The sequence below is a fragment of the Puntigrus tetrazona genome, chromosome 25 (assembly GCF_018831695.1).
Source record: "Puntigrus tetrazona isolate hp1 chromosome 25, ASM1883169v1, whole genome shotgun sequence".
Classification (NCBI taxonomy): Eukaryota; Metazoa; Chordata; class Actinopteri; order Cypriniformes; family Cyprinidae; genus Puntigrus; species Puntigrus tetrazona.
In genome coordinates, this window is record NC_056723.1 from 7,978,671 (window position 1) to 8,006,524 (window position 27,854).

Here is a 27,854-nt window from a genome sequence, read left to right on the forward strand (position 1 = left end):
TGTTTGCCTAAAATATCGGAAGAGAACATTACAAATAGTGCATTATATAACATAAGCAATTTTCACATATTATGACTTTCTGTTATCACAAAAGCAGGTGATTTGTGTAATCTGAGGGGGAAATTACGGAAAGCAAACCTGGGTAATTGACTGACCTATGCGTAATGTCCTGAATTGCTGCGTCGCCACCATTAGATTGCAATTATTCTGTCTTTTTTTGTGACATTTGTTCTTTCTCTCTTAATCTAGTGTTTTTTTTTTTTGTAATTCTCTCGACTCTCTCTTCATCTTTCTCACTTTTTTGTTTGCCTAATCGTCGCTCTTACTAACATGTTTTGTGAGTGCTTGTATTTTTAAAGGTTAAGAATGACAACAGTAACGAAGGAAAAAGCGAATTATGGGTTCGGCGATCCTACCGAGTTGGGATTTCGGAGCCCCGTCTGTCTTTGTCGGTGTCACTTGAAGGGTCGGACCTTTTAGTGTGTGGATTTTCAAAGTTGCGGTGGCTCGAAATTCAACTGAACATCAAAGGTAGAAGAGCATTCATCCCGAACATCAAACATTCCTCTTAGGGCTCCGTTTATAAAACATTCACAGGAAAGACATGACCTCCAATCTGCTAAAGAGCATTTATACTCGTTTTGACTAGTTGATTCACACAGACGTTTTAATCAAATCCGAACGCCGTAAACCGAGAACAATTCGCGTTCTGTTTGACCCATGTGCTCCTTTCTCTGTAAATATCATTCTCAGGAAGAGAAACTCTCAAGGTGTTCCTCTGTGTTTCCTTTTCGTGCCGTTTTTTGATTGCGTCCCTATAGAATGTGAGAACAACATTCTGCTAATGGCAGGCTCAGGCACGCTGACTTGCTCTCACGGGGTAACAGTAACAAGTTAACAAGCTGCTTCATTGCTTGTTCTCCAGATCCAATTATATGACCATTTAATTACACCCCTTCATCTCGCTCCTGCTCTCTCCTTCTGTAAAAGCACATATTGATTTTCAAGGATTTTCACGTTTACCCTTTTTGTTTGCCATTACTGTGAAATGTGTTCGCTGGATGTGTTTGTAATGTTTAAATTTTTACTCATTTAACAAGTGCTTGTTTTTTTTTTTCCCCTAACCTTCAAAATCAAGACTCTTTTTATTTTATTTTATTTTTTTTTTACCTTACTGTTATTCACACTTATGTTAAATTATCAATTCGTTTATTTAGAAAAAAATCTGTAAAATAGTGAAGGCACACACACTTTATTTTCTATGGAGACATTCCATAGACTAAATGGTTTTTATACTGTACAGTCTATATTTTCTATCCCCTTACCTTAACCCTACCCCTCACAAAACATTCTTCTATTTTAGATTTTAAAAAATTAATAATATTTGATTTATAGACTACCCTCAAGGACCACAAAAAAAAATACTATATTACTATCCTTAACATAGGGAATATGAGGTGTATATAACTTTTTTTTTTGTAAGAACAATGTTAACACAAACATAAAAGGTTAAACTATGGTACTCCCGAGTTTATTTGGTGGTAGCCATGGTAATAAATTCTTCACTGGTTAATTTTTGTGAGGCGTTTTCCCCCCACTAAATCTCTGAAAAGTGGGTTTCTGAATATTGTGTGCGTTTTGTTTAGAAACGGTCAAAGCATTTCCTTGACAACAGCTTTTGTCTGTTTTTACCACAAGATGGCAATGGTACATATAATGATTGAGTATTCTATTATCAGCCTTAACAACCCTTGTCTGAAAGCTTTTCAAGTGGAAATTGTGTATATCTAGATTGTAGACTAATGTAAATGAATGTAATGTAGGCTAAATTCATCTGCGGAAACCTTATTGAAATGAATCTAAATGTAACAAGATGCCTGAGTGACTTTTCTCTGAAACACACTGTGTGTGTGTGTGTGTGTGTGTGTGTGTGTGTGTGTGTGTGTGTGTGTGTGAGAGAGAAAGTGTAAAACACTTTAGGCGGGAATGTAACAATTCATTGGCTTCGAGCGAAAGCTTTCAAGAAACTCATCATTACATTGTTGACATTATAGCTTAAACACGCAAACTTCTCCCCCAATCTTCTACTTTGGTATATCTACATATAATTATTATTCTTTAATATTTCAAGAGAAAGAATCTTCATTTCCTTGCACTGACACACATGCTTAAGTGCTGACTGCTAGAAAAAGTTACATTTGAGAGTTCTGACCTACTGTTTCGAGTATGAAGGTTGGGGGGAACAAAATACAAATGTGTCATATACTGACTCCTACGACTAAAATGAGAATTTTATTTTATATTGTTTAGAGTTCGATGACCGTTATACCAAAATTGGAAAAAAAAAATTATATTGAGGAGAAAAAAAACTTAATTGAATAAACGATTCAGCCACTCCGTGACTTCAAAAAGGCCACTTCAGTCTGCAGTGAAAGGATTCAAAAGATCCGAGTCACTGAATCAAGAGTCCGCTCCAGTCAAAAGCTCAGCGGAGGCCCCTCCCACCTCCTAGGAGTTCTGCGAGTTGCGTCACTCCGGCCCCGCCCCCAACGCGAACTCAGTTCTTCGCGTTCATTTCATTCTTGCCCTCATTCCGCGCATACTTCACATCGTTGTTAGATACGCGGAATAGTCGAGCTCTCGCGCTCCGACGAGAAGAAGAAGAAAAAAAGTCATCAGCTGGAAATAAACCGGAGCGCGCGCTCGACCCGACTGCTCAGCATCAGAGACTGATTTCAAACACTGAGGTAGGTTTGCGCTTTATTGTACCAAGTTGTCAGAAGCGACGCGAAGTTACAGACTCTATTTATGTTCTCTGTAAAACTGCTTTGAAGTGTAAAACCGGCGTGTTTTGTTTTTGCTGCTAGTTTTGCTAACACTTTGTGCGTCCGCTGCCGTGCGTTACAGACGAACACGTAAACGTTAAAGAGGACAGTGGTTGTGCTTTTAAAATGCGTTTTTAAAAAATGACAGAAATAAACGCGAAAGGGAAAAAAAATCCGAAACGCACTGTGCCGAAGGAGGCAGTTGAATAAAATGATTCATGTTTTCCTTTTTCGCAGATTGTGCAAACATCCGCAGAGATTTTCATCACTTGTGGAGGTCCAGAAAACACTTTGCCTTCGACCCGTGCCGGCTGGTTCACCACGGTTTTGTTGTAACAGTAAGTTCATATTTACTTTAATGGCAAACCTCGCGCTGTGATTCATGTTTCTGGCGTGACTGAATGAGTGTCATTGATTTCTGGTTATTAGCGTGACATCAGTGACTTGTGGATGTTTGGTCGAGCTAACGACACCCCGCTCCCGTTTGCTTTCCTGAAAAACGCCAGTTTTGTGTACATAAATAAAGGATTAGGGAGAAAGTCCATGGTCCAGCCCCTGTTAATAATTAATCTGGACGTTTGAAAGCCCTCGGACTAAAATTAGTGCCTGGTCTGAGACCGCTTCCAAGCCCAGTCTGCCTAGACAGCATTTTGAGCACGGTTTGTCACGTTTCAGGACAGATTCTGTGCTGTTAGTCATGTTAAACTATGAATGTGAGAGATGCCTTTATTGCTGTTTTACAATATAGTTCAATTTAAAGTATGTAGACTTTAACTGACTGGTCTCGGAGGGCTTCATTTGGCATGTTTTGTTATTAAGCTTAATAAATGAATGTGCACTTTAACTTAAAGGTCTTGTATAGCGCTTTAGAGGAAGACCGTTTTAGTTTTGCGTGTTTCTTGTTTGTTGTCCCCCCCTCTCCCACTGCTGTCTGACAGTGGTTTGTTGTCTCAGATGAGATCGACCCCCTTCACTATTGTGTTGCTGTTTTGACTTGCAAGTCTATTTAACTTATGTAAACAGACTAGAGACCCTTTTAAAACCGAAACACCGGTTCTCACAATCCAAAACAACGCACCTCGGTAGTAAAAAACGGTATCTGTGACCGTTTTCATTCATGTAATTGAATCAGAACCCAATAAGTGTCTTGTATGGTCTAAAGTGTTCATTTTGAAACCGAAACTGGCATATTTATAAGCATAAATGCGACCCGAACATTTGTTTTCCTTTCTTTTATGTAACCAAATCATAAAGTTTATGTATAACATTTGTAACGTGACCTTTCAGAAGGAGGGTACCAGTTGACGCAGTTAGTTAATTGAGCCGTTTTCTCTTTTTGAAACTTTGTCAGAAGAGGGAAAAAAATAATGTGCCAGATTCGGCAGACAGGGCTTCCTCCGGGAGCACGGGATTGTGGGAAAATGGGGGAAGGGGCCCTTCATTGTTCCCGCTGTTATTGAAGCAGGGGCTCGTGGAGCGGCTGAATTACTCCACAAACAGTCCCGCTCCCATGCTGACATCTGGTTTGCCACTTAAGCGCACCTGTAGGCTGAAAGATGCTAAACTGTGTGTATTCATTCTGGCGCTGGGCTAATTCAGAGAAACGGCCATTTGTTTGACTGTTGCTGCCACTCACCGTCTAGCCAACTCCATTGTTATGCCAGCAACAGGCGATAGTGGTGGAGGCACCATATGGCTTGTGTGTGCCTCGATGTTATCTGGTAATTTAGCTTATCAACACCATTATGTTGCATTTTGTCTTTTCTTTTGCGTGTCTTTTTATGCAAAGAGGGTGATTGAGTAAGTTTGGGGAGGGAGAGACCGTGTTTACATAGCCAAAGTACAATAGCTAGGCACTTGTAATTAATGTACCTTTGCTTACCGTACAGTTTTTAGCAGGAAATAAATTTCAATTTTTGTGTACTTGATTAGACTTGGTTTAATGCGGCTACTAGATTTATTCCGAGGGGAAATTTCTTTAGAGAGTTTTTCAATACACTTTCAGCTCGACGTTTGTCACGAAATTAGCAAGAAATATTTAGACTTTTTTTTTTTTTATAATGAAAGGGCACAAATAATCCCTAGTTTTTTTGAGCGTTGCTGTACTTTTAGAAACGAGTACAAATATCTGAGGCGAAGATGCCAAGGATTTAAGCAACAGGTGCTTATGATGTGTATTGTTTGAGGAAATATAAGTTTGGAAAATTGTGGACTGGAAAAAAGCTTTCGGCTTTCGACTGGCGCTAAATTTGACCAGATTACATTTTGTCTTGCGAGTTACATGTGTTCTTTGCCGTTTCATCCTTTTCTTTCGGCATGCATAATCACAAGTCTTGTATGATAACTGGTTTGGGGAAGGGGTGGAATACGAAACCCGAAAAGATTTGTCGGAGCAAAACGCGAGAGGGGGGCCTGAAGGGGCGACAAAGGAAAATTCATATGTAATGAAATTTGGGTTGAGAGTTTGTCAGCGGAACAATGGCTCAGTGGGACTGTGTGTAGCAGGGGCACGGGTGGCCGGCTTTGTTCAGGGAACACAGGAACAATAGGGTGTCCTCTGTGGCCCGGGGCGGCAGGAGGCCCACGCCGTGCCCTGAGGTAAACTCTGTTGTCACAAAAGGACCGCTCTCTCCACACAGCCCACCGCTCCACGAGACCAAGGACGGCCAGAAAGAGACCCTTACTGGAACTCTGCCACTGACGTCAGCACGTCTGCCCCGGGATGATCGCTGACGCTCTTTTAGCTAGCTTGTTGCTGGATTTAGTCGGTGGAAAAGCTGAGACAATTCAGAAACAAAACAGGAAAGCAAAGAGAGATTTGGGTGATTTTTTTTTTTTTTTTTTTTTTGGGTGAAGTTGTTTATGAAAGAAGAAAAAAGAACAAATTACAAAGATACAGACAAACAGATTACTTGATTTGAATTAATAGGAAAGAAACAATAAATAGATTATGAAATAGTGTCCCTGGAAGAACAAAATTATTAGACGTGTACAGAAATAAAAAACAAAAAGGTAACGTTTTATTTCGGTAGCCCGCTTTAGGCATTCTACTAACTGTAAGTAACTTTGCAACTACATGTCAATTATCAGTAATTAGAGTATTAATAGACTGCCTGCTTATTATCTTCTAACACTTTATTTTGAAGGGACCACAACATACTGACTATCAGAAACTTTACAAGTGTATGTCAACTTATTCTGCTAACTCTTAACTGTCGGCTCTGAGAGTTTGTAAATTAAGGAGAATTAGTTGACAGCATTTACTTAGAGTTAGTAGATGTCTAAAGTGGACTATCAAAGTAAAGCGTACACAAAGAGAGGAACAGACAGATGGATCTTGAGTGAACTAAATTGAATATGGAAAAGTTTTATTATGCCGTATAAAAAATGACAAACCGGTAGATATACCCTAGTAAAAATATATTTAAAATGCATTTATTTAATTTTTTATTCCAATCTATGTGTATTTGCATATCTAAAGGTATTTACGGTACACTTGGTGTGAAATAAACATATGTTCCAAATACATTTTAAAGTAAAAACGTAGAGGAGTTTTGTCATGTCTTTAAAAGAGACGGAATAAAAGCAAATTAAAAACAGCGGAAATGTTCTGGGAAAACATTTTAATAATGTTTTTATACTGTGTGTGTGTGTGTGTGTGTGTATAAATCATGGCTTTGATAACTGAAGAGCTTTTCTTTGCGCAGGTTATTTTATCATCACAAATTCAGTTTTTCCTTTTAATGTTTCCTCGGCTCGGTGAAAACGCCAGAACAACAGCTTAGGGAGAGTCAGAGTGAAATCAGTCACTAAATGAGTCAGTTCCTGACACAAACGCAGAGTTCCAGTTAAACACCTCCCGTACGGCATTAATCAGAGGTGGTCTCACAGTTTGCCTTCCCTTTATTTCATCCAGTTTACCGTTTATGCAGCTGTTTCAATAGCATTTCAGTTACCTAGATCATGGGATACGTCCTTCATAACGAATGGCAAAAAGAAACCTGCTCCTGAACGTAACTAACAAAAAACAAAGCACAAAAGCTTTCTTTTTCCTGTTGGGACAGTAGATTAAAAAAAGACACCGCTGTGTCCTAGATGGATTTCAGGGGATGCCAAGAAAGGGCGAGCAATTCTGTTTTGATACGATTTGATCAGATGTACTGGGAGTTTTGAAAAGACTTTCTTCTGCGTTTATAAGAACCGTCTGTGTTCTCTGCGCGAAACCGTGTCTGTGGTAAATCAGGAAGCGAGTGCGGTTCACGGCGCCCTTTGGAGTAAATGTATTTGTCCCCTGCTGGACGGTCAGGAAAGGTTATGAGCAAACACTGGTCATGCTTCTCGGGAGCTCACACTTATTTGAACACGTCGTCTCTTCCATTTCCTGGAGGAGGCATTGTGGGACGGCGTGGGGAGAGTGGCACCCCAGGAAGACATCGGATAATAGCAGGGTCTGACTCAGCGAAAAATAGCCTGCTTTAGAAGAATGGAGCCTGTGGAGTGATCACAGAACATGTCTGCCCCACAATACCGGTCTGCTGCTGGACCGTCTTCAAGGAAGTGGATTTTCTACATGGCCTCTGGCCTCTGTAGTGACTGAATTTGGTCATTTAAGTAGGACATGCTCCTAAATTAGTGTTTCTATAGCAACCAATTAGATTTTAGGAATGTGGAGGTGACTGATAATATCTGTGGCAGTCTTTTTTATGAACGTTAATAGGGTGATGTAACATTTGTTTTAATTAGGGTTGCACAAGATATTGTACCACATCGGTTATCGGCATAATTTTGTTTGACTTTTTTTTTTATTTCAATTTTGTTGTAGAGGTATTTTTAGGGATTAAAAAAATATATATATTTATATTTTATGTAATTATGCATAATCATTTCCTTTTATTTTTATTTTTAAATGGCCTTTGCCGTCATCTAATCTCACTTAGTTATTTTTTTAAAAATATAAATTTAATACTGTTAAATAATCTTTAGATGAACACAAAATAAATATGTTTACTGAAAATAACATTTTTAATAGCATTAAAATTGTGTGTTTAAATTTCTTTTGTGTGTTTTTTTATTATTATTATTTAGTAATATAAAATTCTAATATTGTCAATTTTATCGGTTATCAGCCAATGTTAAAACTGATAAAAAAACAAATAATAAAACCTACAGAGCTGGCAAAAGTATACACATCCTTTAAGTAAAAGTATGGGTAACACTTATCATTTCATAACACTGTATATAATTATTAGATAATCTCAAAATGTTTCATTACTGTACATTATTATGATGCCTACATTTATTTTTATTTATAAATATTTTTAATTTTATTACATTTATTAATTTTTACATTTTACATATAAAATTTTGATATTTATTAAACTAATTTGCTAATCTTTTAAATCACCTGTGCCATAACGCTCATTTAAAATATTAACAATACTAATTATTAACAAACATTTTTAGTTCTTAAAATTAATAACTAATTTTATACTGTACATGACACTCTTGTGATGCCTGAAATTCACTTATAGCTTTGAAAGCAATTTATGGACAAAGTAATATGAAATGTTTGTGTTGGCTAGTTATCTATATATATATATTTATAGACAAAATGGTATAAAATGTAAAAATCTGCCTTTAAAATGGAAATGATAATCAGCTTATCTGTATCAACCAGAAATTTAATACTAGTCATTGTTCTCAACCACTCATTGATTATTAAGGGCAGATTAAGATTAGAAATATTGTTCCATAACCTACAAAGGATATTGATTCTGGAACATGCCATAGTTGTGTAAATCAGATACGATTCTTTTATACTCGCTGCATCTGATTCCTTGTTGCTAAATTTGAATAAAAGGGAGCGCAAAACATTTCTAGCATTATTGTTTGGTCGAGCCAGCTTTCTCTGCCCACTCAACAATAACTTTCCAGAAGTCCAGCCGTCACTTTTGGGTCATTAGCACTTGGTTGAGAGGATTACATAGCCACGGGGAAAGCAATAACAACAGTGCTTACATGCCCGCTGCCCCTTAGGAGTCCATGCGGTGCAATTCACAGACATATTTTCGCTTGGATATTAGCGAGTTTGTATGACCTCCAAAATTGCATTGAATAAAGTCATAACCTGGGGAGCGAGCGAGCCAAGCTGTGCAGTTTCTGTTCAGTCGAACGAAGCCATGGATAGTACATCTTTAGATTGGTTTCTCAAAGACTTGCATGTTTCGTAAGACCCCCGCTTCGGTCGTCACCATGTCGAATAATTAGTTTGAAGCACATGCCAGGTTATAGAGATGAAAATGTATTACAAGGTTGAACATTTCTGATTAAAGATGCTTCTTTGCATATCTTTCTGAATGGGATCCACGGCCCTTTTCTTAAGGACCCTTCACATTTCTTGCATCTTCAAGACGTCTTCCTCAGATAATGTTTTTTTTCTTTAAGGAAGGATTCTCTGGCATAGTTCCTCCGCAGAAATAAAAGGACACGGTTTCATCTAAGCAAATACTACACTGACAATCACAGTACAAGATGTGCTGGCCGCTATACAACACATGCCATTGAAATGCAAAAGCCTCTCTCTCTCAGAGAAAGACTGAAAGACGGGATTTTTAGGTCATTCTTAATTGAATTTCCTGGCTGATGACAGAGTAATATAGAGACTAATAGCATTGTGCGTGCATCTCGTGTCACCGCTAGAAATGCACTGGAGGAAGGCTCTTTGCGATCACTTACAGACACTGGATATATGAAAACCCTTTGTTCATTATGTCTTCGTTTAATAACTTAATAAGCCTTCTCCGTTATGTCCTATGTAGCTCATGTTATGAAAGCGGAATAGGCTTATGAAGGTTAATGCAGCCATTCATTTCGATTAATTGAATGGAGCATGTAGTTGTCACAACTATGATCTTTTTTTCTGTTTTTAAACTGAAATCAGATTTTTTGCTTCCTTTTTTTGTTGCTGAGGTGAACATTAATTAACATATTTTATGTTGTACCTTTTGTTACGTGTATATATTGTGAGTTTTTCACTTTTTCAGTGGCAAGGTCCCCAAATATGAGGATCCTTTGAAAATATGAAGGCAGTTATATTTGAATGCATATTGGGTTATTTTATTTTGTATTATTACGTATGTGTGTATGTGTGTGTATATGTGTATATGTGTACCTGTATGCATGTGTGTACACACACATAATTGTGTGAAATTGTTTAATTGTAATGTTTTTCTCTCAATTTTAACTTTTTTTTTCTCTTAGCTAGAGCCACATAGCTCTAAAAATATCGCAAAAATAAAAAAATATTATATTATATAATATATTATATAATAATGATTATGGATCTAATATTAAAAACTATGAAAAATGTGAAAATATTTTTTATTCTGTTATTGCCTATAGAGAAATGCTATACGTGCACAGAAACAGTCCAGTTGTTACTTAGCTTTAACTAATCACAGTGCAATTACAAACATCGAACACGAGGTACAACTGTAACTGTAAAATGTTTCTTTAATACATTTAAACTAACCCAAGCTACAAATTAGAAGCGGGCGGAAATGTAGTGGTTTTCTGTCGACCCGGCTGCCAACTTCATCAATAGGGAGCCGCTAATGTGCAGACGAGAGCCGGGCGGTTCGATTACAGCTTCATTTAGTAATGAAGTGAGAGCGAGAGGCTCCCGTGAACACTTTAAAGAGCTCAGCGTGATGGTTTGGAATCGAATAAAGCAGATTTTGTGATTTAGACGCATGCAGAAGAGTTCGCTTGCATTGCGACACAAATCAGACCCCACGCAAACACTGTCTGTACCCATATACATATCATTACATTTAATTACAACAAGCTGGCGCTTTAGTGGTGTTCTCGCCCGTGGACATGGACACACACAAGCGTACACACGTATACCGTTAGATACCCTCATCCGTTGGCAGCGTGAGTAGACCAGAGGGAGTGAGACAGCTGCCCGGGGTGGATGTGTGCCTCCCGGTTCGTGCGGGATCGCACCCATGCCTTTCGTTTTGGCCGGCTGAGGCTGCCTGGAGGGTGAAGTGTATTGTAAGTGTGACCACAGTACATTGTTGCATGACTAATCTCGGCCTTCCATCTGCCACTGAGGCCCCGGCACAAGCGCTGCGCTCTCCAGCATCAAGCACTGCCATATTGCAGCAGTCACAACATCTTGGCTTTGACTGGCACTCTACTACAGCAGAAGCGCCCGGGTGGACCCTCTGCCCGCCTCACAGCCGGGAATTATGGGACGTTACATGTGCACACATAACGAAGCACAGTGATTTGTCCTGACATCCAAAGCTGACGGCTTGTGCAGATCTCTTGTGAGAGAGAGAGAGAGAGAGAGAGAGAGAGAACTTGATTGTGTAGTTTTAAATGGATGGTTCTCATGGTGTCATCATTCACTCACCCTCTTATTGTTCCAGTCTTTTTTTATTTTTTTTCCGAAATATCTTTTATTGTAAGTTATGGAACAGTCTGTAATTACAGTTTGTGGTTATGTAGATATAATAGGCTGCTACTGTTACTCATATGTAACGGACCGAGTCTGTTACACAGCTACTTACGCTTAAGTACTTGATGCACTTTATATTAAGTAGCTTATGCCAGTGTACTTGAATTTTTAATTACTTACATAGTCTGCAATGGATATGCAATCTTTTGGTGACTTAAGTAGCTGTGTAACGGAGTCGGTCTGGTGTAAATGTGTAACATTTTATTTCATGTAAGTACCATGGCTACTATGTACTAGGTAATTACTCTGTATTAAGGACACCTAAAAGTAAAGTGTTACCATAACGAATTTAGATCAAGACCTGTTCACACCAAGAACAATCCTATCGATTAGCTTTAAAATCAAGCTCAAATGGATTCTGATTGGCTGGTTTTAATCATTTATCAGCTGGAAAAAAAATAGTTCTGAAAGTGATTCCAACGATACTGTTCCTCTGTGTTGTTATCGTTATAGTTGTGGACTATTCTCATAAAACTAAAATCATTATTAAAACTTTACAGTTGTCATTCTAGTTATCGCCATTTGTGCAAACAGGAATAAACCGTTAAGTCGGCTTTACTAATAGATTAGTTGGTTAGTTTGTTGATTGGCAGCCAACACTGCTAGACATATAGGTTATTTCTTTGGCCGTTCATATGGCTTCTTTCTCGTTGAGTTTCTTTCTCTTTTGAAGTGTGAAGTCTTGTAAATTACAGGGAGGATGTGTGGTGTGTCGAGAGCCGCCTCTCTCTCTCTCTCCGATTAAACCATCACACTCAGGCTCTCTTTAATCTCTCGCAGTCCAAACCACCAGCCTGCTTTTGTTGATACTAATTCGAAACTCATGTAGAATCTCTCAGATAGCCGAGATATTACCATACAAGTAATTATAGCATGTACTTCTGGTTTGGTCTGCTGGTAATGCGCAAGATCAGGGAGTATTTGCACGAAAGAGAACCTTGGCATGAAATAGACGCATAGAGCTCGACAAAAAAAACATTTGCACTCTGATATAGTGCTATGAACGTACAAATACTGTATTCGGTAAGTGTTTCCATGATTTGCCAGAAGTGGAAAACTACAGATTGCAGTGTAATTGTGGGCAAAGCCAAATGTGCACACATGACTGTGCTGGAAGTGATTACAGTTGAGTTCATCTCCAAGTCAGGGAGGTGATGTTTAAGAGCCCAAGCATTTAGCAGTTTGCAGCATGCACAAATTTTATAACTCGCTCTCAGCAGTACAAGTGAGTTTTTCTCTCTCTCTTTTTTTCTTTCTTTCTTTTTTTTTTTTACCAGCGTCAGCATTTAGTACGACAAAAAAAGAAACATTCACAACTGTGAAGTGTTAGTGAGACACCCAGTCACACACTTTTTCATTTTTCACACACATTTAGCTACCCAAAAGGGGACTTGAAATTGATGATATTATTTTTATATACAGCTAATTATATTGTAAACTTTCACAATGCTGGAGACTAAAAGCACTTATTGTATTGAATAGGACTTCATGTTTGAAAAGTATACTTTATATATTGTTTGCAAGTATGGTTTTAATGTTATTTAAATTAAAATTAAAGCACTATAATGTACAAAACATTATGAATTCTTATGTTTTGTCCCGCTGTAAAAATGTACACTTATTTTTATGTTTACTGTAACGTGTTATTTGACAATTATATTGAAAACTTAGAAATATACAACATGCAAGTTTTAATAGAAATTACATTACAGTACATATTTAGTTGACCATAAATGCTTGTCATTATAGGCTATTCAGTTGTAAACTTTAACCACATTTCAAAGACAATATAGAATAAATTATTCAATTAAGATCCCATAGTCTGTATTTACTCTAATATTCAACTGATTGCATTTAATGTAAATTGGAACTATTTATACCTATCTGAAGTATACTTTTTTCACAAGTTTCCAGCACTTTGCAGAATCACATTAACACGCTGTGGAGTGTAGCCTGCTCAGATTTGACAGGAAACACATGCTAGTAGTTCTACAATAGGCAGCACTGTTTTGACTGGGCATTTCCCCAATTAGCGTAACCTCTAGGCCAGACGTGACTTGAAAACCCATTGTAGTAAGCAATGTGTGACCATTTAGATGGGATTTCTATGGTTTTAACACCTCATGGTTTACCTCAAAGTCGTACGAACACGCACGTTTGACGTCGTAGCGCTCTTGGCTGTTTATTTGAGCAGTTGGCTGTGATTGGATGTGATTTTCTGCCAGATTGCTGCAGTGTTTCCTTGATTTGTAGCGTAATGGTTCTAATAAGATTGCGATTAGCCGCAGCGTTTTTGCGCGAGCAGTTTTCCTTTAGCATTATCACCACACAGTACGTTTCATGTTAAAGACAGCGACTCGTAGGAGTGATTTGGGTTAATCACTCTCTCTCTCTCTCAAGCTACAGGATCAACATTTGTCATTCAGCCATCTTCTACCACAAATTTAAAAGCTGGTCTGACATCATTGCCAGCTTGTAAGTGTTCCCTTCGAAGACAGCAGCTGTTTTGGTTTAGCCTAAGTGCCACTCCTAAATTAACGTGGCTTATGCGTTTTCTCATTTCCTTCATGGGCTTTCAATCATGTGTTGATCTTTAGCTTTTGGTTTGATGTTTTTTATGGGTGATGAGAGAATGTTTTAATTGTATTTAATGTGCTCAGCGTTAATTATTATTTTTCATTTTCAAACCGCAAACAGATTCACTGTGTGAAGTTGTAAACAGGCCATTTTTGAATGGCATTGTTTAACATGCCCAGTTTTCTTCCTTGAAAAGATGTATTTCGTCTTTAAACAAGAAGTTTGAAGTAGCCGGTAAAGTTTATAATGTCACAGCCATAAGCCGTGATTTGTAAGTAAGTTGTTATTAGGGGTGGGACTTTCTTATTCTAGAGAGCATCTGATTGGATGTGATGAAAATCTTAGGAATGTAGAATGATATATATTAGTGGTGGTTGCCATTAGTATATGTGTGTACTGTATTTATTATGTGTATATATATATTTAGGAAATCGTTATGTTTATATATTAAATATATTTAAAATATATAATGTAAATGTATTAAATACTATGATTTTGTACTGCATAATGATCGCATTATTTTTGTCTTCATGTTCACCCCTGCTTAAGTAGTTGTGTTTTTAGAGACTTATCTTATCCCTTTGCAGAAAGTTAAACAATAATTTGCTTGTTTTTTTTTTTTTTTTATTGGTTGCTCTCCCCAGGTCAGTGTGCCTAGAGTTCTCCAGGCTCAGGCTCCGAGATCCCAGCTGTTGCCATGGATCCCAGCAGCTGGAGCGGCAGTGAAAGTGCCGGCGAGGATATTGAGAGGATGAGCGACTCGGCCGATAAGCCCATGGACAACGACGCTGAGGGCGTATGGAGCCCTGACATTGAGCAGAGCTTCCAGGAGGCCTTGGCCATCTACCCACCCTGCGGACGACGGAAAATCATCTTGTCCGATGAGGGGAAAATGTATGGTGAGTTGAAAAAACTGAATTCAAATTCAAATAAAAAAAAATCTTCACATAGACCAGACCAACTTTTCAAGTATTAACTGAGCCAACTACAGCAATCAAATTGACTTTAAATACAGAAGTTTTCCAAACTCGCCTACTTATTTTGACTAGCTATGTAACGCTATGACTGCCGGGGCCGCTTGTTTTGACTGCTCGTAATCTTGAGTTGTTTGTTGAGGTTGGCGGGGAACAGGCTCATCAGAAAGTTCTCAGGGAAAATTGTTAGTTGTTTGTCCTCAGGGTGAGATGATGAGGTCTGTCGGGCCTCTGAAACTGGAAAAACGGGACTCCAGCGGGCCAGGCGGTAGAGCAGGCTGGCTATCCTGGGTTCTGTTGTAAAGTCAGCGTGAACCATTAGTTAGGAGCAGATGGTCGTGCGGCTGACACCAGCTGCGCTCCCAATCCCCCACCTCATTCCCCAAAGCTTCCCCCCTCCCCTCCACACCTCTCTAAAACTCCCGACTGGGCTGATGTCATGGAAAGAGGGAATACTGATTTTCTTTTCGCTCAGGATATTGAACATGCTCTTGGCCTTGTCCACAATGAAGCCTCCTCACAATGCTTGGACTTGTATCCAGCTGTCTTTATTAGGTACAACTCGGAAACCAAACAGTTGTTAAATCCAGATGCATGATGGAAAAAGTGGACAAGCTTATAAATTATAAAAGCACTGCTGTTTCAAATGTTTTCTTTCATGGTTGCAGCTCGCCTGTGGATGCAGGTTTGAATCCAGCTTGCCATTTCCTTTGCTTTATTCCAATTTCCTTTTCGTTTAAAACATTTATGTTTATGTAGTTGGCACACATTTTTATCCAAAACGACTCCCATTGTATTTAAGAGCTTTGAGTCATGCATTCAGTGGGAATCGAACCCATAACCTTGGTGTTGCAAGCACCATGCTCTAACTGTTCCTTTGAAACCTTTCTTTTGAAATCTTGGAGAAACTTTACAATAAGAGTCTGCACCATAGGCCTTGTGGGCAGTGTGCCGACGTTTGCACAATTGCATTATGGGTGTCTCAAGTTCTAATCCGACCCGAAAATCTTTCCAGATCTCTCTCTCTCTACCCCACTTCACTTCCTGTCTTCATTTTTAATTCTTGTTCTGAATACGGTTTCATTTTAAATGACATTTAACAGTGTTTGTAAACATTAGTTTTATTTACTGGTATTTCACACATTTGCTTTATTATTACATTTATTTCTAAATGCAGTAATAAAATGTGCCATGTTTTCCCTAAAATATAGTATTCTATCTTAATGCTTATTTTCACATATATATACTTCATTAAAAATGAACACAAGGGTTAGGCTACATTTATTAAATAGTAGAGCTTTTAACTTAATGTTTTAGCTTCAAATTTAACCTTATTAAAAAAAAAAATGAAATGCCAAAAATTTCTTTCCCAACAGACACCTGTTTGTTCCCATGACCACAGTGGTTTTTTCCTTCAGGCATTTCCTTTTAAATAAATTGGCTGGTGTTCGTGGGGGGTTTCTTGGGTCACCGAGGCAAACCTGTCACCTCCTACGCTGTCGTTCGTGTAGCATTCCTTAGCCTCGTGTTTGCCGTCACCTTCGTTATTTCATCGTCCGTAGCAACTGTTTGCGATTTTAATTTATCTGCACATACCCATCGCAGACCCACACAAGTCAAGATCCCCATCCCCAGTCCTGCCGCTCTCCAGGTCTGCCAGCGCCGTGTGGTTAATTAGCAGCCGTGTCTATAGCAACCTCCTTTAGTTTCAAAACAATATGTAGGTTTTTTTTCCTTGTGTCGTGGCTCAGCTTATCTCACTGTTTACCTGAGGGGGCTCCTTAAAAACTGGACTCGAGCCAAAGAGTTCAAGTTTTCTCTGTAGATGGTGCAAAGCGTTTTGGCAGCTGCCATGCGGTTTCACAGGTGAACCAAATGCTTGTTTTTCCCCCAAAAAACGTGTCTTTGTTCTGTTTCTCCTCTCAGATCACTGCCCTCTCTGTCGACGCCGATATCATAAACCATTTGGCTCTGCTTTGCTAGTACTTATTTTAGGCAGAGAAAGCATGCCATAAGTAGATTTGACAGTCCCCCGCTGGGTTCGATGAAAGAAAGATCTAATCACACTGGTTTCACTTCTGAGGGGATATACTGTGAGGACTTAACATAATCTCAGCCAATTAATATTTCTCAAGTGTTTTTATATTCCGGTAACCGTATCCACCTGCACTTTAGAAATGTATTGTATCGTTTGCAAGCACAACTAACATACTTGGCCATTCTGTGGTCATGTATATTTTAGTAAAATGCCCGTCTTTTCAAGTGAAAGGAAACCGCTCAGAGAGAAAACATGTGTTACAGCATATTGGATTTAGGTAGCTCTTAAAGTGACAGCAGTCTAATATTCCTGCTGCCTGTCAATCAAGCGACAAAAGAGAGAAAATCTCTCACCGCTCTTGGCTAACTTAAATTTTTTGTAACTTTAAAAAGAAGATAAATATATTTAATTTACAGTGAACAATATGCGGTCATTTTATCAATACAGCGACTTCATACATTATATGAAGCATTTATTTTTTATTTGTTATACTGTAGTTTTTTCTTGTAGTTAGTTTCTTGTTTTCTTATTTTCTATTTAATCACGGAGTATGTTTTTAGTGAGCTTGAGGGTTTTTTTAGGCTAGTATTAGCTATTTTTTTGTGATATTGACATTACGGGAACAAAAAAATAAACTCATAAAGACCTAATTTAAAGCAAAAAAGAACTATATTGTGATATATAAGTTAGTCATGTCGTGACATAAGATTGGTTAAATCACCCACCCTAGTCAATAGTTTCGTCTTCAAGTCTGTTTCGTCTTGTAAAATAAAATGATTCTCTTAAATTTAATATGTTGTGTATTTTTTTTATTGTATTTATTTAGAAGAAGCCACACTTTGATTACCATTTTCAAGTTTGCACCTAATTTCATTCTGAAATTACAATTTTCAAGTATTTACTGTCAGACAAGCACATTTTAGCATGTGCTTTTAGGACTTTTATAATGATTTTAAATCTATGCTTAAATCTGCTTAAAGATGTTTGGTGTATGTGTGAAAATACATTCAGAACCTGAAATGAATGCTGTTCAACTGCTGCACTCTTTGAGGGGCATTTCAGTGCCGTAGTTGTGCTCGCTGGGTGTGTTGAAGTGCAAAATACCTTTTATTTAATTTAATTTAAAGGACATTTTGTGTGCTGCTCTATTCATGCAAACAGAGCCTGATTCGTTCCTAATTTTACCTTGCAGCACCGTGTCTTTCTGCATTTCATAATGGCAAATTGTGAGTGTAAAATTATGAATAGACTGGTGTGTTCAGGCAGCGATGGGCTTTGTGAACATAATGTGTGCCTCGGAGGATTGGAAATACTGTGATTTTAAGCTGTGTCTTTAACAATGGGATAACAGACCTGTTCTGAGACTCTAGAGCCAGTTTGGGCTATATCACGTTTCTCCAGGGAAACTCGTGGTTACGGGAGTTATCGTCATTCTGTTCTGGCTAACTAGTATGCCATTGAGTCTCAGCCATCAGCAGAAGCTGGAAAAAGGCGATCCAAAATCACAAAACAAGCCCCACTCTTTTCCTAAAGTATTTATTTTCAAACATTAAAGACCGTCAATAGACATACATGCTGCATTTTTACATTCACATTTTAGTAATTTAGCAGACGCTTTTATTCAAAGCGACGTACAAATAAAGACAGTAGAAGCAATCCAACCAACAAAAGAGCAGCAAATTGCGAGCTCTGTGACGATACACAATAACGCTTCACACCTAGCAAAGTTTCTTTTATTAATTACATTTCATTTTTTTTATTTTAATGAATGTTTGCCAATGTAAATCTATAAAAAATTGTATTATATTTTTAGCCTTTTTGCCTCTTTTTATTTATACAAACTAACAATATTAATGAATATATTGTGTACGATATTAAATAAAATATATATCCAGTAGTTTTAGAAGTAGAAGTCCAGTTGTTTCATTTATTTATTTACAATTAATTGATTAATTGTGTATTTTTTTAATTTTTTTATGATCAATAATATAATGTGTTGTTTATTTTTTGCTCTCTTTGTTGTCATTATTTAGTCATGAAACAAATAGCACATTTAATGTAAACACCCCTTAAGGTTCATTAGTTAACTAAGAATGAACAACACTTATTAATCTTAGGTTTTTTTGTTAACATTAGTTAATGCACTGTGAACTAACACGAATAGACAATAAACAGCTGTATTTTTTATTACTAACATGATTAATAAAGAGTGTAATAAATACAGTGTTTATGTTAACTAATACTAATGTTAACAAATGACACCTTATTGTAAAATGTTACCACTGTGACTAAAACTACCTAAAAATAAACTTAATCATTTAGGATTTCCTCAAAACAGACTATTTGTTTCGGCCATAAACAAACTAGCTGATTTTGCAAATCAGGTCGAGTAACAATAAATGTAGCGTGTCAGTTTCAGACTCGTGTTGAACACGGTCAGCACCCCAGCTCAAAAAAAAAAAAGATTTGGATTGAACGGTACACGTTAGTCACCCATATTGAGTTTTGTTAATAAATTCATTATTAAAGTAGCTTCAATACGATGAGTGAGATGAAAATCCTAGCTGTAATAGACATCCACAAGTGCTTACTCACTGCGCTTAAACATCTTTTTAGGTGTTAAACCCTTACAAAATCCCAGTTCTGAACTACAAAGCGCCACACCTCCACCTGCGGGCATGTTTAGAGTCACACTGAAGACTTTCTTACGTAACGATAAAGGAGCAGGAAGCAGTGTGAGATGTGGTTTGATGGAAAAGGAGGGATTCAGGTGGAAAACAGGTGTTGTCTGAAAGAAGCGTTCGCAGAATCGCACAGGACATTGCTTTTGTGTTTAGGGCTGTATTGTGCTCCAGAGGAGGTCCCTGGACGTGGGGCGTTTTTAAAAAAAGTCTTTACTTTTCAAGGTCTACGAAAGAACTATGTATATACCCACTTCAAACCTGCACTTTGCTTCTTTTGTGTTGCATAAAATGGGGCCGAGGAGTAATTTTGCCCGTTTTCTTTCCCGGAGGTCCAGAGTTTAATCATTTTTCTCAAGGGACGGCGTGTGAATTTGAAAAAGGGGCTTAGTGCAAGGAAGTACGGACTCACGGAAGACCGTACGGACACAAGAAATGAGTCCTGTCTGAAGCGCATTAATGCTCTCATTTGGCTTTGATAGGTGTGAGGGGCCTGGATGTTACCTCACCGAGAGCCAGTTAGGAGACAGGACACAGCATGCTTCATCCTCACACCTCTTAACTGTTTGAGACGGATGAGTGATTGAAACGGACACTGATATCATGTTACACAGAGTCCTTGAGCCGCATTATACATGTTATTGTTGCTCAGCGGCGGCTGGATTGAAAAAAAAAAAAAAAAGTTTTGTTCCTTTATTTGTGTATTGTTTTTTTCTGCATTTTTCATTAACTGGTTATGTTTTTGTATATGAAGCGTGAACAAGTCTTTTGAAATATCAGTTAAGATAGTAACAAGTAATGTCTTTTGACTAGATGGTTTATTAATATTATTTCAAATATGTGATGTCATCCAAGGAGGAATGTATTTATTAGAGCTGCATATATATTATATATATATATATATATATATATATATATATATACATTTAAAAAAACGTTTAAAGTAGCTTTATATATGCATATTTTATTTTTATTACATAATTTATATAATTTTAGCAAAATGAGCAAGATATCTTTTGATTTATAATTTTAAAATACAATTTAGAAAGGATTATTATTATTATTATTATTTTTATTAATAGTATTTTTATATTATTATTATTATTATTATTTGTAAGAACTTCTCTTCTTCATGTATTCATCAGCAGTACAGAACAAATTAGGCGCCTGGAAGCAGCAGTAGTGAAATCAAATCTGGTTTATTCAGAATGCAGCTTAACACAGAGAGTAAACCATCAGCTAGCCCTTATGGGGCGTTGACTTCTATTGCATAGCTGGACATGCCTCAACTGCCCACTACGGAGAACAAAAGACAACTCCATATATGGGTTGAAGATTCACAAAACTAGCAGACTAGAGACAAAGCAAGTCTATATAAGGAATTATAGAGTTAGTAGAGTAACCTTATACCTGCAGGGCGAAAAGGGACTAGAACAATTATTACCTTGCTCACACACACAAGTAATAGAGAATTAATTCTCTCAGTCCCCTCTTTTAGGCTGAAGATAATTTCTGGCCATCGGAGTATAACGAGGACCTGTCATACTGTCAATTGTGGCATACACACGATCCATCAAACATCTCATAATGCATGGTCCAAAAACACATACAGCAAAACCGATTATTAAAATTGGTACAAGCATAGTAAAGAAAGGAGTCATCCAGCCAAACAGGTGATGTAAAATACCCCACCCCAGTCCTGTATCTTTTGTTCATCATCATACAAGTCTTCTGCAACCTTTTTCATTTCCTTCACAGCATGGCCCACAGCACCAGCAGGTTCGTCCTCAGTTTGTTTACTGGTCACCAACCAGAGCACATCAGCAACATGTCCAGGGCTAGTCGATTCTGTGTGGTCATCAGACGCAGAGCACCCAGCTCCTGGCGGCCTCCGTCTAATCCAATTGTGTGTCATTAACAAATTTAGCCAGACGGTAGTGCAGAACTTCGGTCTGATGCCACAGAAATGGGCACCAAAGAGGTCCAGAACCGGTGCCATTTAGTTGAGAGTTGATGTTCCTCAGGGACTTCATCAGCTACAGATCTCTTCAACCTGTGGTACTGTTTCTTATGCTGTGAGGTATGCTGGAATATCTGAACAGGGTAAGATAACTCTGAAACATTGGCCTTATCCCAAGATGTTCCTTCAGGAAGGAACCTGTGTTGATGTCATTGAGCCGCTCCACCCATCACAGTTAACGGCAGGCTTCCAGCTATTAAGCGAATATAGTTGTTATATTGTTTTGAGGCATGACAGGCATGGACACTGATACAGTTGATGACATGATTTGCTGACATACATAACATGACTCATTGGTGTGATGTCTAGCTGTCCAATTGGCATATTGCCAGAACAAATTATCAGTAGGTAAAACACAGTTCACACATTGTAATGATACAAAAATCATGAATACTAACAGAAGCTGCATTCTGATCAAATAATAATTAAATAATATAATCAAAGGATATGTGCAGTCAGTTTCTATGTCAGCAACAGCGCTGCGTGTTCAGCTCCTCTGTTGTGCAATAGCAACCAATCCACGTAAGAAGAAGTCGTCAGGTCGTCAGTCCAGTAATGCGCACCGCCCAGCCCCTCCTCCGTCCCGTGACAGTAGTGATCAATGATCCTACAAGAGTGGCCCCTTGTTCAGGTGTTGACGGCTAATAACAATCTGGTCAGAAAACTATTAGACATTCATACTGCTGAGTGATGCATTTTCAGCCTGGTTGCATGGATCCACTGTGGAAAAGAATCAGTTAGTACGGGCGGTTCGAAAGTTACAGCAACAATTTTGGTAGGAGCACTATATTTTGTTTTGTCCAATGGGTCTCCCACTAATACTGTGTCACCCACTTGAAAAGGGTTATGTCAATTGGCATAGGTGCTGAAGAATGCATTTTGCTCCAATTCTTGTGGAGAGCTTCAATCAGTAACTGCACATATTCACTCATATGGACATCACATCCCCATCTCCCAAAACACACCTCCCTTTCTCCAAGGCGTGTAAAGGCGTCCCATCACCATCTCATATGGTGATAGACCTTTGAGACCCTTATGGGGTGACATTCTCATTTCTGCCAGGACAACGGGTAGCAGTGAGGTCCAGTCTTGGTGACCGACCGTTTGCATTGCTTTTCGTAATTTATCTTTGATAGTACGATTTGCCTTTCGACTATACCAGATGATTGAGGATGATATGGAATGTGGTGTCTCCACGTGATCTGCAATTCTTTCATTAGGTTCATTAGTACTTTAGACACAAAGGCAGGCCCTTATCAGAGTCTATGGCGAGTGGTATACCATATCTAGGAATTATTTCTTTGAGTAGATATCGTACCACAGTGGGGGCGTCTTCCTTTGGGCATGGAAACGCCTCCACCCATCTAGAAAATTTGTCCACAAACACCAATAGGTATTTGTATGGGCCCCTCTTAGGTAGATGTGTGAAATCTACTTGCCATTGTTGCAATGGGCCTCTGGCAGAGGAGCTGTTGATGCGACGCCAAAGGTTTAGAACAATTATTCATAGCACAAACCATGCACCTGTCTAAAGTGGAATTAACATATGTGGCTAAATGTTGATGCACAAAAATTGGTCATTTCATCCAATACCCCTCTTCGGCCGCGGTGTGTGACACCATGAAACTCTCTTACCAAGAACGGGGCACAGGAGGCTGGCACACACACACGGCCGGAAGAGTCACGTTATTCTTTGACGCCCTCAGAGATCCAAAGCGCCACATCCGCTTCTGTAGCAGCCGCCTGTATAGCACAAATATCTATGTCAGGTAACATATTACTAGTCATAACAGATGTCGAAACAGCAGAGACAGACAACCATGATGGCATCAATCCAGATGCTGCAGCAGTTTTGGCTGCATGGTCAGCTAAAGTGTTACCTCTAGCCTCAAGGGTATCAAGGACAGAATGGCCCTTAGTTTTGATGATGGACAACGAACTAGGAAGACGACAGGCCTGTATTAAGTCTTCGTATGGTACACAGGACACAAGGCCAACATCATCCTTGTGTAAGGCCCATTATACATAGACCCCAAAGAAGACAACGTAGCCCCAGTATCCAACAGAAAAGGGTACATTTGCCCATTCACATGTAACTCAATGAGTGGCAAGTCACGCCCTGTGGGGAACAAAAGAATTTACAACTTCAGTGGGGTCAGAACTCTGTGGGCTGCCCTATTCTTGAGGACGGTAGACAGGCTGCTGCGCGTAGCCCCTAGGTTGGTAAGGAGCCTGAGACTGTTGCTGCTGACTGCTAGGCTGTGCATACATCTGCGCATACATCTGTGGGGACCCTCTCGGGGGCTGGGGTTGCCCCGCCCTTGCCTGCTCATCGGCCCTGCGCTTGTTACATTCTCTGGCCCAATGCCCAGGCTTGTTACAATAATTACACCTTCCTGGCTTTCTGCCCTTCTTAAATCCTCCTTGTGTACCTGGTGCATAGCCACCAGCTACAGACACACATACAACGTTGCCATGCAAATTCAATAACTGTCCTTTTCCTGCTGGTCTTTCCTTGCCCGATTCCTTCTGTTAAATCCTCGCGCTTAACTACGTCAAATTTCGGTGCGAGAACAGGTACTGCCTTAATTACAGCGTTCTCATCGTGAGGCTGCGCCTAATTTGCTATGCAGAATGAATCTATAATCAGCCCCAACTAATTGACAGTGGCGCGAGCATCTGATTAACATATCAACGAAAGCCACAGGATTCTCAACACCAGGAAGCATAGACAGGATATCTTTCAGAGCACTTGGAGAGGGTGGTTGAATATCAATTCCTTATTCCTCGCTACCCATACCGCAGCTACATTATCTGGCGAGGTGGACATGCTGGCAGGGTCTATTACAGAACCCTCGTCAGGCCCCTCTTTTGGGGTGTTGTGACAACGCTCCCTTTTCACCAGACAAAGCAGCTAGGGATGGATAAATGCCGACACGGCGGATTCTTTGGGAGCGGTGCATTAGGCACAGGTGGTGCAACATAAAGGCGGCGTGTTTCGTCACACGGTTTAGACATTGTCAATGGTTTGTCTTTATCATTTTTCCTTGGTTTTTGGTACAGTTTTCAAAACTGCTTTTTTATTTTATTCGTCTTTTCCCTCCAAACCTCTGCCATTTTATACCACACGTCATATCCTCCTCTCATATAATTGTAATCCCAATCAGGGTTCGCCCTCACCTCCATATACTAAATTGTAAACTGTTTTCAGATGACTTGGGTCGAAAGTGCCCTCACGCGGATAATCTCGCCACTGGGTACCCGCTGTCCATTTATCAAGATATGGAAACGTGTAGTATCCCCAACCACAACGTTCCATCCATGCTTTGGGTGTTTCAGAGGGTTCAGGTTTAGGATATGTTTGTCCCATTCTGACCACTGATGACTCGGACACGCATACTATAACAAGTCAATCTAGTCTGAATTTAATCAAACACGATACAAATTGACTACGCGATACATCTACTCAGGTAGTGAAACTATACTTTCTCTTACCTGGTCAGATGTATCCGGACGAAAGCCCCCAGAACTGTAAGAACTTCTCTTCTTCAGTGTATGCGTCCCCTGTGTCCGTCCATCAGCAGTACAGAACAAATTCAGGCGCCTGGAAGCAGCAGTCGAAACAAACCACACGAGTGAAATCAAATCTGGTTTATTCAGAATGCAGCTTAACACAAGAGTAAACCATCAGCTTATATAGCCCTTATGGGGCGTTGACCTCTATTGCATAGCTGGACATGCCTCAACTGCCCACTACGGAGAGCACAAAAGACAACTTATATTTGAAGATTCACAAAACTAGCAGACTAGAGACAAAGCAAGTCTATATAAGGAATGAAAGACTACAGAGTTAGTAGAGTAACCTGAAACTATACCTGCAGGGCGAAAAGGGACTAGAACAATTATCATACCTTGCTCACACACATAGTAGTAATAGAGAATTAATTCTCTCATTATTATTATTATTAAACATTAAAAGCCTCTGTGCTGTCATCCAGAGAGGAACATTGTTTTATAGATGACATTATAAGATTATAGATTTTTTTATTTTTGTTTATAATAAGAATAGTATTAGTAATAAAATACTACTACTACTACTACTACTACTAAATAATAATAATAATAATAATAATAATAGTAATAATTTTAATTTATCAGAATTTACCGTGAGATGATATTATCCTGAGCATCTTGTTTAAATGAACTCAGTGTTATGCTTCACTCTGGAGCATTTGTTCACTCAGAAATGTATTTAATTTATATTGTAGCTCTTGTGATTTAACCATGTTTTCCTAGATTAAAATTTTTTTTTGGCACTTTAAAAATGTACAGTGATTGTGGAAAAAGTAGCTTGTGATCAAGACTTCGACTCCAAAACATTTCATGCTGTTGTTGCAAAATCCAAAAGGGCTCATTTAAAAATAGAATAATCGAAAGCATACATCTTATTTTGAGGTAAGTGATGATCATTCCATTTAAACGCACATTAGCTCACTCAGTGTGCCTTTATTATATTAAAGAGAGTTTCTCTCTTCAATCTAAAAGTCATTTGCTTGTCAAGTTTACCTTGGCGTGTAAACAAACTCCACTTTTAGCTCGCCTTTCGTGAAGTTTGGTAACTTTATCAAGCAAAAGTAAATGAGGGAGAAAGCGAGATGAGTTTGAGAGGGAGTGAGTGAGAGGTCATTTGGGGTTGTTTGGATTTCCATGTGTGATTTCCAGCAGACTGGTGTGATGTTTCCAGCCAGCGCACCATGTTAGGACACAGTCAGACAAACACACTTGCGCTCACTTGCATGTCCACACACACACACACACTCTCTCTCTCTTACGCACACACAGGAAGTATGCTTAATTGCTCCTATTAAAGAAAACAGCTCCAAACTGAGTCCTTTCACTCTGTTTCCAGTTTCTTTTCTATTGAAGGAAGAGAAGCTTTCAGCGTTCTAGAGGTCTTTTAGTACTGAACTTTCATATGTACAGTTTACACACTTTCAGGGCTTTTAACACCGAGGCCTGTCCTAGTTCCAGTGCTTCTCTCTGTTTAACGGTGACATCTGTTTTACATTCATAATGTGAAGTACTACTGAGTAAAGCAACATTTAAAGGGATTCAATTAGGGCAGGTCTTGATTATAACTTGTGGCCCTTGCTGGTTAAACTTAAGCAGCCAAAGATTTTTTTTTTTTCTCAGAGATGGTGAATTTTAGTTAAATTTAGTTTAGCTTAAAATAAAATAAAAATATTTTTTATAACAATAAAAACTTACAGAATTAAATATTTCTTGATCAACTACATTTTATTTTATTTTTATAAAAGCTCAAAAGGACAATTTTTGTAATTGTCTAGTTTTGTTTTTTATTTATTCATTTTTATAAAATCGTAGAAAAGCAAAACATTTCTATACATTTTCAATTCAAATTATTTTAGTCTAAAGAATGTTTATGCTGAATTTAGTGACAAAAATAGAAACATTTCTTTGAGGTGCTTTTTACACAAAAGCATACAAAACATGTAATAAAAAAAAATTCGATTCAAATTTAATTCTAAAGGATGCTGAATTCAGTGACCTGTTACTATAGTAAAAATAATTATTATTATTTTAATGTGTATTTTTGCATAAACTTTATTCTTATATTTTACAGTGGTTGTTCAACTTCTGTTGTTTTTTTTAAATGTGCTTTAGGAATAAATCTTGACCTGAAAAGTCATCGTAGTGACCAGGCTTAACCAAATATATTAGATTTACCTGCTATTTTTCAAGTTTATCAGGTATGATTTTGGTCTGATCACGTCCGTGACTTTCCTCTCAGAAGTGATTTCTCTAAATAATCGTAGCGGTTTTGGCGGGATGAGGGGTGTGGGGGGTGTCCGCTGGAAAAGAAAAGACTGTCCGTCACGGTCTCTTGCCATCTGGCCTTGAATTTCCTCTCAGACCCTCCCTCTGAAAATGGTTTGCGGACGGAGGGGTGTCATCGTGTTACGGGCTCTAGCCGTCACAGAGGACAGCTGGCTAACTCTAATCAGATGGTAGCAGGCGTGTGTGTGTGTGTGTGTGTGTGTGTGTGTGTGTGTGTGAATGGCTTTATCTGGCCGCACCCCTCGGTCCTGCTCTCAGGGAAACACCTGCATTGAGCTGCAGATCGTATCAGTCTAAGCTGACTGACTCCCAGAGAGGGGATTGTTCAGACCACCATCTGCTTTTGGAGGCTG

The 27,854-nt window shown here is 38.7% G+C and overlaps 1 protein-coding gene across 2 annotated transcripts in view; it reads left to right on the forward strand.

Moving 5' to 3' along the window:
• The first annotated feature begins 2,560 nt into the window (after positions 1–2,560).
• The window catches only part of tead1a (TEA domain family member 1a), a 38,731-nt gene continuing 13,437 nt past the window's right edge, over positions 2,561–27,854 (forward strand). The window contains exons 1-3 of one of the 2 annotated variants that reach the window (XM_043227567.1): positions 2,561–2,747; positions 3,063–3,163; positions 14,560–14,828. In XM_043227567.1, the coding sequence (XP_043083502.1) occupies positions 14,627–14,828 (202 nt within the window). In that variant the 5' untranslated portion in view covers positions 2,561–2,747; positions 3,063–3,163; positions 14,560–14,626. The remainder of the gene's footprint in view (positions 2,748–3,062; positions 3,164–14,559; positions 14,829–27,854) is intronic. The other variant, XM_043227566.1, reaches the window with a different exon arrangement.